This window comes from Mauremys mutica, chromosome 18, assembly GCF_020497125.1.
Source record: "Mauremys mutica isolate MM-2020 ecotype Southern chromosome 18, ASM2049712v1, whole genome shotgun sequence".
Classification (NCBI taxonomy): Eukaryota; Metazoa; Chordata; order Testudines; family Geoemydidae; genus Mauremys; species Mauremys mutica.
This window is the reverse complement of record NC_059089.1, coordinates 7,054,213-7,068,143: the sequence shown is the minus strand read 5'-3', so window position 1 is coordinate 7,068,143 and position 13,931 is coordinate 7,054,213. Positions and strand designations below refer to the sequence as shown.

Sequence of the window (13,931 nt, the reverse complement as noted above, 5' to 3'; positions counted from 1 at the left end):
CTGTCCCTTTAAAAATGGGACATCTGGTCCCCCTACTCCAGAGCCAGGTGTTGCAGGATTCTTGCACTTGCTGGTGCTGGCCACTGTCAGTGACAGGGCACCGGCTGGATGGAGCTCAGTCTGGTCCAGTCTGGCAGCTGCTGGGTTGCCTGTTTCTCAGGACCCAGAAGTGGGGATCTGTGGAAGCCATTTACTTTAGCAGAGTTGCTGGTTTATTTGAGGAAGAAACACCCGGTAGATTTTAAAGCTGTGTTACCAGGAAAGTGCCAACAGGTGGCAGCACTGGCTTGACAGGAGTGGGCAATGCTGGGAGAGGCAGGCACTGGCCCAGCCATTCATGTATTTTCTCCAAGACACTGAATGACAAAATGCAGCAGCTGAGGGGGGCAGCAGGCGCCTCCCCCGGCCTGGTAACAGGCTGAGGGTGAGTGAATTCCCACCAGCAGGGGCCTCGCTGGCTGCGAAGGGCGGGTTAGCACCACGCCCTGATGCAGTTACCCCAAGGGATACGGAGCAGCTAACAGCAAGGACAGCCGGGGCGGGGAGCCAAAGGGGACAAGATGGGGGGTTGAACACAGAATGGCTCAAATCCGAGGCCAGTTTAGCCCAGTGTCCTGTCCCACAGCAGCAGACGGGAGACAATCTATCCCCGGGAAGGTGGCAGCCCGGTCCCTTGTTAGGGATTGGGTTAAATACGGAACCAGGAGGGTTTATCTCCCTTGTTCCAACACGCTTCTTTTCACATTAACTGTTAGCTAGAGACGGGGCTCTCCCAGCTAGGGACACCTGCTCCCTCTCCTCCCCAGGCTGCACAATGCTGCACCCTCGGCTGGGGCTCGGAAGGCTCCCCCCATCTGCCATGCCCTGCTGTAAGCACCCCACTGGAACCAGCGCACTCACACACCTGAGGCCCCCCGCCCCCCTCTGACCAGCCAGGTGCCCCATTCACTCTGCCCCTCACCTTGCCTGCTCCCCACAGCTGGGCACCCCAAACTGGTGCCACTCCTGGAAAGAGAATTCTCACCCTCACTCTCCTCACCTGTAAAATGGGGCTCCATGGGCGGGGAGTTCTGCAGAGCCCTTGGGGACCGAGGGGCGGAACGCACCGTGGAAGTGTTATTGTGTTGGGCTTCAGAGGGTTAAATCAGTGCCTCCACTGGACACCTGGCCTCAGACAGGGCTACAGAGCAGGGGCAGTGTGCTCAGGAATGGCCCATGCCACTGAGCAAACAGGCTGCCACAGTTAGCAGCCAGCACCTCTCGCCCCACGCTTGCCTGGGCCAGCCCCAGCAGAGCAGTGTTCTCTGCATGCTGATGGCACAGCAGCCTGGAGGGCAGCAGGAGGGCACCCGCTGGGCCCAGCACGAGGGGGGTGGGAGCCACTGAAATACAGCTCCCCCCCCACATCCGCTCCCCAGACCGGTCGACAGCTACACACAGTCTGCAGGGCCCCAGGCTGGTGGCATGTCGGGAACGATCACTGAGCTGTGTCCATTGCCCAGAACCAGTGGTGAACCATCAAGGCCAGCACCATCTCTGGGCTACCCCCTGGCTGAATCATGCTTGGTGTGGGCAGAAGGGTCAGGGAACTCCAGGTCCTGTGAGAGGGGCTGGCCCTTCCCGCGTGCCTGGGACAAGGCTCAATGACGGTAGTCTCAGCAAAGGGCTGGGAAGGAGCTTTCGCCAGCTGGGAGAGGGAAGGGCCCATCCCCCTGGGGGCAGGTCATAGCATTCCCAGGGCCTCCAGGAGGTGGGGAGACAGGCATTGTTCTCCCCACCGTCGCCAGTGCTGGGGCAGCTCCGGCCAGGGTGAACACAGTCCCTGATCTGCAGATCAGTGACCCAAAGGCAGCAGGATGCCCCAGGCCGGCCCCAGCAGGGAGGAGCCCAGGGTTTGGGGTGCTGCAGGACGGGAAAGCAGAGCGCCTCTTCCCCCTGGGTGCTGCACACAGCCCCATTCTGGGCAGGATGGGCACCACTTGCATTCACCAGCCACAGGCCAGTGCGCAGCCTGGCACTCCGCCCTGGGGCTGCTGGGCCCTAGGCGAAACTTCCACCTTGCACCCCCCCCATCCAGCCCTGCGGCAGCTTCCACCCCCCCTCCACCCTGAGGCGCCCCCACCCCCGTGTCAGCTCCCCCCTGCCCTGAGGCTCCCCCCGCCAGCCATGCAGCACCTCCCCACCCCCGCTCACCTCGGCTCCACGTCCTCCCCGAGCACGCTGCCCCGCTCCAATTCTCCTCCCAGGCTTGCGGCGCCAAACAGCTGATTGGCGCTGCAAGCCTGGGAGGCGGGAGAAGTGGAGCAGCGACCGCGCGCTCGGGGAGGAACCACTGTAAAAAAAAAATTGGGGGCACCGCTTTTTGGCGCCCCCAAATCTTGGCGCCCTAGGCCACCGCCTAGTTCGCCTTAATGGTAGCACCGGCCCTGCTGCTGGGCCACCCAGATGGGCCTCACTCAAACAAGACCGGGCGGCCTTTTGCAGCCTTGAACCTGGACTGGTGTTTGGTGTCGGTGCCAGCAAGCAGCAGATGGGGTCCCTGTCAGCCGATAGCCTGTACCTCCAAGGTGAGCAGGCGCCACTGGCCGAGAGTCACCACCACTCCCTCACTCCCCAGGCCCTGCGGCTCCCCACCTCAGCAGCCTCACTGCGCTCTCCTCGGTGGAGAGGGCAAGGAGGCCGTTGTCAGGACTCCTCTGCCTTCCCCGCAGCCCCAGACCGAAGAGAGCAGCTTCCTCCGCCCGCTGCAGAGCTGGGTACGTGCTCACCACATTGTCGGAAATGCTCTCTCCACTGGAAAACAACCCCCAACTGTCACTTCCAATCCACTCTCCTGCCAGCCTCCCGCAGAGGCCCTGGCGCCCTCACTCCCAGCCGCAGGGAGGCTCTGCCAAGGGCACTGTGCCTCGGACGGGAGGATATCACCTCCTCCCACCTGGTGCACAGGAAGGGCCCGAACTCAGTGTGTGCTCCGTACCCACAAGGGACTGTACCTTGTCGGGGGTCAGGAGCGACTTCACGCCAAAGCTCATACAGCCGATTAGCTGGCTCTGTCTGGAGAAGGATTCAGAGAGCAGGGTTAGCGTCTCCCCTTAAACCCTCCTTACCCCTGAGGCCCAGGGCAGCTTCCCCACCAGCACGGCTCCCACCCCTTCCCTCCGCCAGGAGGGCCTGGCTCCTGCAGGAGTGATGTTAGCACAGGGCTGAGGAGACCCAGCGCTACACACCTCCTCTCCCCGACACACATGCACCTTTGGGCTCTGTCCTCTCTCTGAGGGCAGGGCTTTGTGGGCAGCAGGCGCCCCCACTGCGCTGATCTCGCCAGGTCACCCTGCACTTCGGTCCGGCCCCTCCTGTGTTTGCTCCACTCCGATCGCGGTGTCACTCCAAAGATGGTCGTGGCTGGATTCCCACCCCAGACTGGCACAGAGGGGCAGGGGCTTGGAGGTTAGTTAGGTAGTTAAAAAAGCTAACGCTCCTCTGGAGCCAGGCTGCAGCAGCATGCAGCATTGCTGCTCGACACCTGCTGGGCATTAGCTGTGGAGACGGAGGCAGTTCTGCATGCCTGGGCATCCGTCCCTGCACAGCAGCGGGGCCCTGGAGAGCCCGTCTGGCATACCGGCTTGGCCACTACGTGGATTTGCTCGGAGACCGAAGCTCTCCCGGCCCTTTACAACACTGGCATTTGCTGACAGCTGCCATGCAGGGACCTGAGACCTGAGCTGGAGCATAAATGATCCACCAGGACTTTTCCTTCTTTAGTTTCTCGGATACTGGGAGCGCTGCACCACGTTTGCATATGGGCAGAATGTACATGCACCTAAGTCAGGGTGGCATTAGCATGGGCTCCAGCATTGGCTGCCCCAGTGTGATGTCTGATCCTGCTCCTTTGTGACTCTGGTGAGGGATGCCACTCAGTGGCCTCGGAGCTGGATGTAGCATGCTGAACATCTGGACTGGTTGCACCCATGGCCAGCACAACTTGAAACAGGCTGCCCATGTGCCATGCATGTGAAGCTGCCTGCAGCATCCGGGGTGGGCACTGAGCCATTCCTGGGCTACCACCAGGCATCGGTGTGAGCAGACACTGTGCAGGCTTCCCCTAGGCTAACTAACCTCTCTGCAACTGTGCAAACTGCTCCCCCGGCCCCAGCAGCGTCTGCTCTTGGCACTGCAGTTTGCTTCAATGTCAGCGCAGCAGCAGCCCCGGATCACCCGAAGTCACGGCCAGAGTGCAGAGAGCAGTCAGCATCCACGGCTTCCCAGCAGCACTCGGGGCCCAGCGTGCGACAGAGCACCCTGAGCAGAGGCGTGTGCTGAGGCCAGGTGTGCAGACGTGCTTCACCCACCCCTCACAAAGGGGCTCAGTCCAGTGCCACTGCTCAGATCAAGCAGCCACATCACACTCTCGCTCTACCCATGTGACACCCACTGACGCCAGGCTGGGCCACGGGACCGAGGCTCCGCAGGAACTCACGTGGAAGTGGCCAGAGCAGATGGTATTTTTATCCCTTCTCCAGCCTTTCCAAACCTTGTTAAAGAGACGGCTCAGCAGCATTCCAACCCCAGCCCCGTCCCGGCAGTGGCTTTACCTGGAATTCCTCTCTTGGTTCCAGACTGTAACCAGAAGACGCTTGTGTTCATCTTCTTCTTGAACGGGGCTGTAACAGAAGCCAGAAAGGACAGGATGAGAGCACCCATCGCCACCAGGACACACACCGAGGGGTGGGTTTAGTGTTCCTTTAATGCTCCAGCTACGCCGCATCCCCCACTCCCGGCCCCACTGATTCCTACATGGAACTTCCCAGCAATTGCCATAAATGGCAGTCTTCTCAAACGAGCTACTGTGCACTAATTTACTAAAATTAACGAGGCTGCAAGCTCCAATCCATGTTTGTTACATAACGAAGAACTTGAGGGCCATGCTGCTTGCATGGTTAAACAAAGGAGACATTTGTTATTGACAAGCTGTTGCAAGGGGAGGTGAACTCTCCTGGGCAGGTGCTGAAACACAGCTCAGGTTGTTTAAGGACAGACACATGTTAAACATCAAAGGAAGAACACCACAAAAACACTATCATTCATACTCCTACATAATCACTCTGTGCCGGACTGAATATTTCATGAGTACAGAGATCCGACAGAGGCAGGTCTGCTAGAAATAATTAACTCCACCAAAACGCTGCAAGCCGCCAGCCCCCTTCCCATGCAAGGACATGCTAGAGCTTTGGGAAATCCTTTTACCTTCCTTGTTCATACTGATTCACCAGATCGTGGCAGGCTCAGGGTCTAGGAAATGGAATGTTTTCCCCAACTCCATACAGATGCATAGAAGCTACCAAATAAGAAACTCCAAATGTGCAGGAGTATTGCTGTCATGCTGTGTAGTCACAGCTTTGTGAGCTTCAGCAAAGCTCTGTTCAATAGTTCAAGGCATTTCAGCTCCAAGAAATAGCAAAATAATGTCTGTCACTCCTCATTTCAGTACGAAACCTCATCATGCATGAGGCATGTTTATTGAAGCTACGAAGTGGGGATTCACCCACGAAAGCTCATGCTCTAATACGTCTGTTAGTCTATAAGGTGCCACAGGACTCTGCTGCTTTTACAGATCCAGACTAACACGGCTACCCCTCTGATAAGTGAGTAAACGGGATCTTGGCCATGAGAGGCTAAGGCAGCATTTGCTACAGTTCAGACTCTCTTCCAGCTCCATTCCGAACACATGCCCCATTTGGAACACAAACCAGTGGAAGGACGGGATGGTGCCACCTCGGACCCTGCATACTCACAAGAGAAAATGCTCGTGGAAGATGGGATTTTTGCTGTCTGGAACAGTCTTGGTTTTTTGCCTGCATTTCCGATCAGTATCTGGTACTACAGACATCTTGATGTCGAGAAACAAACAGCACGTTAGCCATCTTTAAGCAAACACAAACTCGCCACAAACCCAGCAACTGTCTCGTGCTCAGCTCATCAGGAGACCCACCAGTCAGCTCTGTGGATGGCCAAGTCGCAAAGATCTAGTTTGTGCTAGCCAGGTGTTTAGGTCTCTTTGCATTGACCAGGGCTAGCCACAACATTACAAAGCTCCTTTGGGCAACGTGAACAGGAGAAAATCTTCCTTAGCAAGTCAGAGACCCCAGGGTTTGATCTGCGCAAACACACACACACACACACACCCACACACACACCCACACACCCCTCTGAGACCCGCTGAGGGTTTTCGGTCAGAATCAGAGGACGTAGAGATGGAAATGACCTACTAAGGTGCTATCAGTTTAACCAGGGCTGCCCAGCCCTGTGCCCTACCGTGCAGTTACTGGAGTTTGCCTAATGCTGATCATTCATTCTCATCCCTTTCCTTAGCCTGCATGCTGAGCGCTGACAGCCACAGACAGAGCTTTCTCCTCTGGCTCCCCCACTCTCTGCCCGTAATGATTCTGTGACAACAAATTCTCCATCGGCGGGTGCCACAGCCCCCAGGTGCAGTTAGCACAGGGATGCACCCAGCACCTGACAGGAGACTGGCTCTCTTAGCTTACCTGGTGCAGGGAAGTTACTCAGCAGCCGGTAAATGCAGGGATGGGGGCGGGGGAGTTCAGGACAAATGGGCAGACACAAAGAAAAGGTTCTGCCCCGATTTCCGTGGCGCCCCAGAAGAGGGACAGGGAGAAGATGGGAGCCCAGCTGCATGCCTGGAGGAATTCACCCCAAAACCAGAAGGGGAACAAAGTGGTCACATCCTCATCCCCAGCTGAACCCAAAGCCCCTGGGGCGACTTGAGAACCCACCTTCACATAGGAGTTGCATGTCTGGTACTCTTTTCCCATCAGGCCCTTTGCTTCCATAACTGGAAAGGAAATGAAACGTGGTTGAAAAGAGACAAGCAAGGCGTCTTCCCACAGCACTGCGCTCATGCCCTGGTGCCGGGCACTGAAAGCCGGGCTCCTCCCTGTCAAGCCTGACTGGCAGGATTAACCCAGAGCTGGCTTACAGGACACGGGCTGGCAGCCTCCGCGCCTGGCAGGCTCCTCGCACGTGCACCTCCCTGCCCCTGAGGGCTCGTGGGGCACAAGGGGGATTGCAGAGAGAAATGGTTGAGGGTTTTATTTTGAAGTAAAACTGTCCTATGAACACATGCATCTGCGGGGGAGCTTGGAGCAGATGCAGCCCAGCATCCAGCTGACAAATTGCATTTCACCCGCCTGACTTCACACAACACAGGGGCTACTGGCGCCAGGCCCCGGGACAAATGTATCATCAAGTTAAATAGCAAAGGCCAGAGCTCCATCTCTGCTCCGCCTCGGCGAAGCCAGCCTCCCTGCACTGACTGCAGTGGCGATGCACCGTTCTTTCCAGCCGTGGGAGTGAAATGAGAATCTGGCCCCGGCACTCAGAGATGGTAACTAGACTGTTCTGTAGATGATGCGCTGTCTGAGCTGTGCAAGCCAGGAGCTGCCGTTCAGAACCCGGCCTGCTATCAGACAGCAGGAGCTTTGCATTAACGGAGCTTTGCACCTGGGTTCCTCGAGGTGCGGATCAGGCTGTCACAAACAGCACAGGAGCGAAGGGCTTCCAGTAAGACCCCTCTGTTGCACACACTCCTAGTTTTCCACTACAATATTTGGGGCTGACCCTTTCGCAGATGTGAAGGCCAGGAGGGACCATTACGATCATCCCATCTGACCTGCAAAGCACAGGCCAGAGAATCTCCCCCAGGGATTCCTGCATCAACCTGGTTATGCCAGAGCAGAATCTCTGAAAGAGACACCCACCTTGGTTTAAAGACTTCAAGGGGTGGAGAATCCACCCCATCCTGAGGTGAGTTGTTTCAAAGGTGAATCACCTCCTCTGGTAAAACACCTCCCTTATTTGTAGCCTAAATTTACCCAGCTTCAGCTTCTAGCCACTGGGTCTCCTTCTGTGTCTGCTGGTTAAAGAGCTCTGTAGTCTCAGAAAGCTTCTCCCCCGTGGGGATTTATACATTGGGGTCACATCATCACACGCTAACCTCCTCTTGGTTAACCACATAGATTGAGCTGCTTTAACCTCTCACTGTCAGGCAAGTTTCCAGACCTCAAATCATCCTTGCAGCTCTTTTCAGAACCTTTTCCGATTTGTTACCATTCTTTCTGAGGTGTGGAGCAAGTTCCCAGTAACAGACTCACTCCGGGCCAGCCCCCAGTCAAATAAAACACCGGGTTAAAGTTTGTGCCAGACTCTTACAGCCATTTTTAGGGTCCAAACCATCCCTTCTCCGTTGTTCTGTAAACCCGAACTCCACCCTTGGCAGGAGGCTGGGCACCGGCCCTGCACGTTCCAGCTTGGAATGCCAGCCTGGAAAAGGATGAGGAGCACGGACCCAGGCCACCCTTATGAGCTGGGTCATGCAGCACCTTCGCTAGGGCCAGCACCAGCTATAAGCAATGGAGCTTCGGCCAGGCCCCTTGGGGAGCCAGTTCTGCTAACAGATGCAGCTCACCCTGGCCCTGGCCAGGTACCCAAGCTACACGTCCTCTCTCCTCACTGCCCAGCCCACTGGAGCTCTGGGGTTCCCCAGCCCCACGCCATCCCAACACGGCCCTGGGCTCACTGCTGGCTCAGGGAGTTCCCAGTCACTGCTCCCCAGCTCCCCTAACTGTCCTGCCGTCGAGGGCAGCTGCTCCTGGGGCACAGAGATCCCCCCTGCAGAACAGGTGGGTGTTTCCTGGCCCCATTCAGACTGCTGCACAGCTCAGCCCCGCCCGGCTGCCCAGCGCCGGCCCACAAAGCTAGGAAGCTGCAGCACACAAAGGCCGGAATGTATTGCCCCTGTTCTGCAGATGGGGGTCTGGGGCGGAGAGTGGCTCAGTGGCTCCCCGAAGCGCACGCAGCGAGTCCGTGGCATGAACAAGCCTGAGCCCACTGGCCTGAACTCAAACTAGCCCCTTTACCACTAGACCATCCACTCTGCTGTCTGCTGTCAGGAGCGCTGTGCGCCCCCGTGGGCCGGACCCCGGCCCTGCTACTGCGTCTGCTCTGCTTGCACGGGCAGTGGGCATGTCTCCGTGTGTGCTGCTAACTGCCCCAGGCCCTCCCCATAGGCTCTGAGGAGGCCCCACGGGCCACTGTCACCATGACGGAAGGGAAGAAGGGTTGGGTCTCCTGTTCCTTTCCCTGACCCCTCTCCTCTGCTCTTCAGAAATGAAATGTAAAAGTTCAATGCATCGCCACACGAGGTCAGGAAATGCAGCCGGCCAAAGGAGATAAATTAGGTCAAAACGTGACCTTTTGGCTGTTTATGAGCCAGACAGAGCCTGTCGCTTGCTGCGGTACACAAAGCACTGGGGGTTAGATGAGACACTCGAGCCTTGTCCCCCCCAGAAACCAAGCTCCCCACAGGGGTAACAGGGCAATGCACTCACCAGAGCTCCCAGAACACATATCTGAGACCTCCAGTGACACCAGCAACGGCCATTTGTGACAAATCTTTCTGTCCTTTATGCCGCATGACGAAGCATCAATGCCACAAGCCCAGCGTTCTGCAGGTCACCTTCAAGGTTCGACAGCAACCTGCGCTCAGCCCCGGGCTTCCCTGGCTAGTGAGAGGCTTCACACGCCGCTGTCTGTGTGGGAACATGTATCCACCAGAAGCACTGGCCATGCGAGCTAGGTGAGCTCACATCACCGCAGAGGCTCTCAGTCGCTGGGGACGTCGCTGTGCATTTAATTTGATGGGACCCTGTTTACTAAGGTTTTTAGGCATCTAACCATGCAGGTAGGCGCCCACTGGGATTTTCCAAAGTGCCCACACAGGTGAGGCACCTCCCCCCCATTGAAAGTCCAGGTGTCCAGCCGCCTTGGGGACTTCAGCCAATCACGGGTGAGCTCAGGCTGACCCATGGGCTCCATTATCACACTCTGGGCATTGCAGGGCCCTACGCTGCCGAGCCAGATTGCTGGGCATCGTGGGAAATCAACCCCAGCACTGGGGCCTGGAGGGAGTGATGGAGGGATTCCCATGCTGCGCTCAGGAGCCAGCTGAGGGTCACTCAGCGTCACTGTTACTGGAGATTTGTCCTGTGCCTGCTAAAGTGCTCGGTGCAGCTGGCGTGCAAAGCACAGCCCTGCCCCCGACGTGACGCAGAGTGGGCCGGACGGGCTGGCCCGCCTAGAGCAGGGGCTGCGCTGGGTGCCCTGGGGGCAGCATCGCTGTTGACTCACTCAAGGACACCACAGGAGGAGTGAGGCTCCTGCCGGCGAGCAGCCTGCCTGGGTTTGCTAAGAGATCTGGCTGGAGCCCTGCTCTCCCTCTGCCTGGGTTAAGTCAGGGCAGCAGGACCGGCACCAGAGTCACTGCAGATCCTCGCAGGTGAGAGCACAGATCACCCTTTGCACAGGTGAGCACACGCACGTGGGGCGGTGCTCTGTTCCCCTCTAGCACGGCTGGTGAGCTTGCGGCAGCCACTGCTAGCAGAGCCTGCTCTTTCCACACCAGCTGCCCCACGGTCAAGCCCCACTGCTGAGCCAGCCTCTCTGGGGCTAACACGCTACAAAAGGCACTAGGCAAAGTGCCCTTCTTGTGAGCTGCCCCTGCCCTCCTGGTGACATGGACTGTATCCCGGCCCCCGCTCGGCGATACTTACTGTGCAACACCAGGAGCCGGCCCTGCATGTCGATGGACAGCTTCAGCTGACCTGGGCAAACAACAGGAGAAAGAGAGATGAGCGACTGGTGCGGAACTCATCCAGGGAGATCCCCTGCCGACTATGCCCCACAAGCCAGCCCAGCTGGGTGCAGAGGGACCCCCCAGTACCCATGGCTCTGCCATTCTGCCAGCTTCACTCCAGCCACTAAACACCCTGGCTCCCTTCCCTGCTCTAACAGCATTTCAGGGGCTGCTGCTCGGTGAGATGCTGCCCATGTAGAGGAGCCTGTGGCAGTGGGGAAGGGCTGGGAAAACCTGGCTCCTGGAAAGGATCCGTCTCACTTTAACACGCCTCCCAGGGCTGAGTGATATGTGGCCACAGAGACGGGGCATGGGAGACTCCTGAACCCTGGCGTGATCACTGGGCTACAGACATGCCCTAATGGGAATTCAGCTGTTCAGCGTAAGTGACAGTAACTAAAGTGTCACAATGACCTGTCCCAACAAATCGTGACAGGAAAAGGTACGCGAGGGAGGCAGAAAGACTGGCTTAGCCCCAACAAAAAGGCCTGTGATAAAACTCAAGGGCTGTGTTAAGATCATGCCTGGTAACCAGCAACAATGTGGGAGCGAGTATCAATGAACCAAAATTGATATGTCAGAAACTAGGCCTAGTTGGTGGACAAAATAATGGGAAGATGGACTAGTCCACCCCCCACTCCCTTTTGGGGTCCTTAAGGAAAGAGATTTGGGGAGAAAAACTGGCTACTGAGCAAGCTTCACCATCATGGCTGCCACCCCTACTGTCTCCTGGGACCCCGGGGCCTTCGTCATCCTGATCCTGACCTGCGAGGACACAGAGAGGGACCCAGATGACATCACCACCTCCACCGGGTCTAGCCAAACCCCAGACAGCCCTGGGATGAAACAGAATTAGACTTTAACAACACCAGCTCCAACCTGTCTCAACAAACTTCTTCTCTTCTCCCCAAAAGGGCAGTTATTACCATCTTCAATACCATCTAAGGGTACATCTACACTGCAGAGAGAAACCCACGGCACCAAGTCTCAGACCCTGGGTCAGCTGACTTGGGTGCACGGGGCTCAGGCTGCAGGGCTAAAAACAACAGCATAGATGTTCCCACTCAGGCTGGAGCCCAGGTTCTGAGACCCTCCTGAGACAATATGTATCCTTAAGTTCACCCTTTTTACAAGACTATGATAAATCTTGTAGAAAATATGCCTTGTGAGGTATCATATGAAAACTCATAATTTGCTGAACATTACTGTCCTGGTAAAATCTGTGTGGCCACATTGTATGTAAAAGTATAAAATTCTACTGTATAAAATGTGTTCTGTGGCATACAGTATGGCTGGGGGGATTTACGTGCTGGAGGCTGTGTGTGGGCAGAAAAGGAGTGGTTGTTCTCACAGCAAAGCAGTGTAAAAGGCACGCCAGGTTGGAGAACTGAGGGGACGCAGGTGTCCAGATTGTACCCTGAGTAATGTCACACCTCCCCCCTCATCACATTTCAGAGCCAGGGCTCCAGCCAGAGCAGAAACATCTACACTGCTGGTTTTAGCCCCATAGCATGACTTGGGCTCTGAGATTCGGTACTGTGAGATTTTCTTTGCAGTGTAGCCTGTCAAACAAGGGTGGGGTGGGGGGTTCCTTCTGAAAACTCTCTCCAGCTCAGAGAAAACGGAACAAGGGATGTAGTTCAAATGAAAGCCTTATTCAACACTTCACATTTCAAATACTTTAGCTGTTTTTCCTTCTTTTCTATATGTTCTTGATGGAGTTTGCCCTGGTACTGAGCAGGCTGAGGGCTCTGTATACTGGACCCTGGACCTTGTTTAACACTGGACAGTGATCGGGTTATGTTAACACCTTCAGCCCATATATTCCAACAAAATTAATACAACAACCCAACCCCCAGCTCTCCATCCTCCCTCTGGGTGGCCTTGGAAGGTCCCTTAGCTCCTCTGCCAAAGCTTTCCTGTCCACAAACCTGGGGTAACACCAACCCGCCCCCACTAGCAGGCTGCAAGGGGCAGTGAGCCTCAGGGAGGGTGGTCTGACAGAGTAACACCTGGGGAAGTGCTGAGTATAATTACACACACAGTGTATGCTCCTGGAAGCAGGGACATTAGCAACGTGTTAAGGCAGGGAGGCAGTGTGTCCTAGTGGATGGAGCACTGCACTGGCAATCAACAGCCTGGAAGCTCGGTGGGTCAGGGAACTGCGTTCCCTGTAAGTGGCACAGCCACACAGCAGCCTATTTAGTACCGTGCAGGTGCTCAGGGAACCCCCTGGCCGGGACCTGCCACTGCCGGAGGAGAGGCGCCCCTCCCCCGGCCCCAACCTAGCCTGGCCCCAACTCAGCCCCGGGGGGGGGCGCCCCAAACCCAGCCTCAGCCCGGACCTGCCGTGGCCGGGGCGCCTATCCCACCCCCCCCAGCCCAACGGATACCAACAGGAGTGGGGAGGAGCCCAGCACCTTACCCTTCCCTCACACAGCCACTGTCTCTGTGCCCATCCCAGAGGCATCAGCACCCCTCTGCGGTGCCCGGGCCCAGAGGGAATTGCTGCTGGTTGGCAGAGCTGACACTGAGCTGCCCAGACACAACCCCAGGGACGGACAGCAGAAGAGGGGATTCCCTAGCAGGAGTTCAGGTAACTAGTCCCCAAGCCCCAGAGACCCTCCTGGCAGGGGCCGGGCTGGCCGCCCAGGGGGCAGGGCTCTGGTGCGGTGCCGGCACTGTGGGGAAGCAACACCCTCACTGGGCATTTCCTGCTTTGCTAAGGGCTGTGCCGTCCCACGCGCGGCAGCAGAAAGCCCCTCACTGGGACAGTGACCTGCAGTGCACCTGGAGGAAGCAAAGAAAGATCCCCATGGCAGGGAGTGCGGGGCTGCCGGGCTAGGAGCCTGGCTGCTAATTCTGGCTCTGCTACTGAGCTGCTGGAGCAAGTCCCTTCTCCTGGACCTGGAGCAAGTCCCTTCTCCTCTGTGGGCCGTGATGTCCCCCTCCCGAAAACGGGGATAACAAAACTCCCCGTCCTGTGCGCAGGGCTCGGAGCTCTAGGGCTGGGCTGCTCAATGCAATGACTAGGTAACATTAACGAGACAAGGTCTGGGCGTGACGGCTGCTACTCCTAAGCCCTGAGACTCAGGAAAGATCCTGCCCTGGCTCCATGCCACACAGATTCCCATGTGCCATCCCCAGCCCGTTAGTTAAGCTAGTGTGGCTGTTTGCATCACTGGGGGCGGGCCATGAGGGGGGAAGCAGCCGTGGGGGA

General features: G+C 57.2%; 1 protein-coding gene across 4 annotated transcripts in view; it reads right to left on the bottom strand.

The window, feature by feature from the left end:
* The window catches only part of RGS3 (regulator of G protein signaling 3), a 210,852-nt gene that overhangs the window by 152,186 nt on the left and 44,735 nt on the right, over positions 1 to 13,931 (bottom strand). For all 4 annotated transcript variants that reach the window (XM_044992123.1, XM_044992121.1, XM_044992120.1 and 1 more), the window contains 5 exons: positions 10,629 to 10,679; positions 6,795 to 6,853; positions 5,793 to 5,887; positions 4,593 to 4,661; positions 2,994 to 3,054 (listed from right to left, as the gene is read on the bottom strand). In XM_044992123.1, coding sequence (XP_044848058.1) covers positions 2,994 to 3,054; positions 4,593 to 4,661; positions 5,793 to 5,887; positions 6,795 to 6,853; positions 10,629 to 10,679 — 335 coding nt within the window. The remainder of the gene's footprint in view (positions 1 to 2,993; positions 3,055 to 4,592; positions 4,662 to 5,792; positions 5,888 to 6,794; positions 6,854 to 10,628; positions 10,680 to 13,931) is intronic.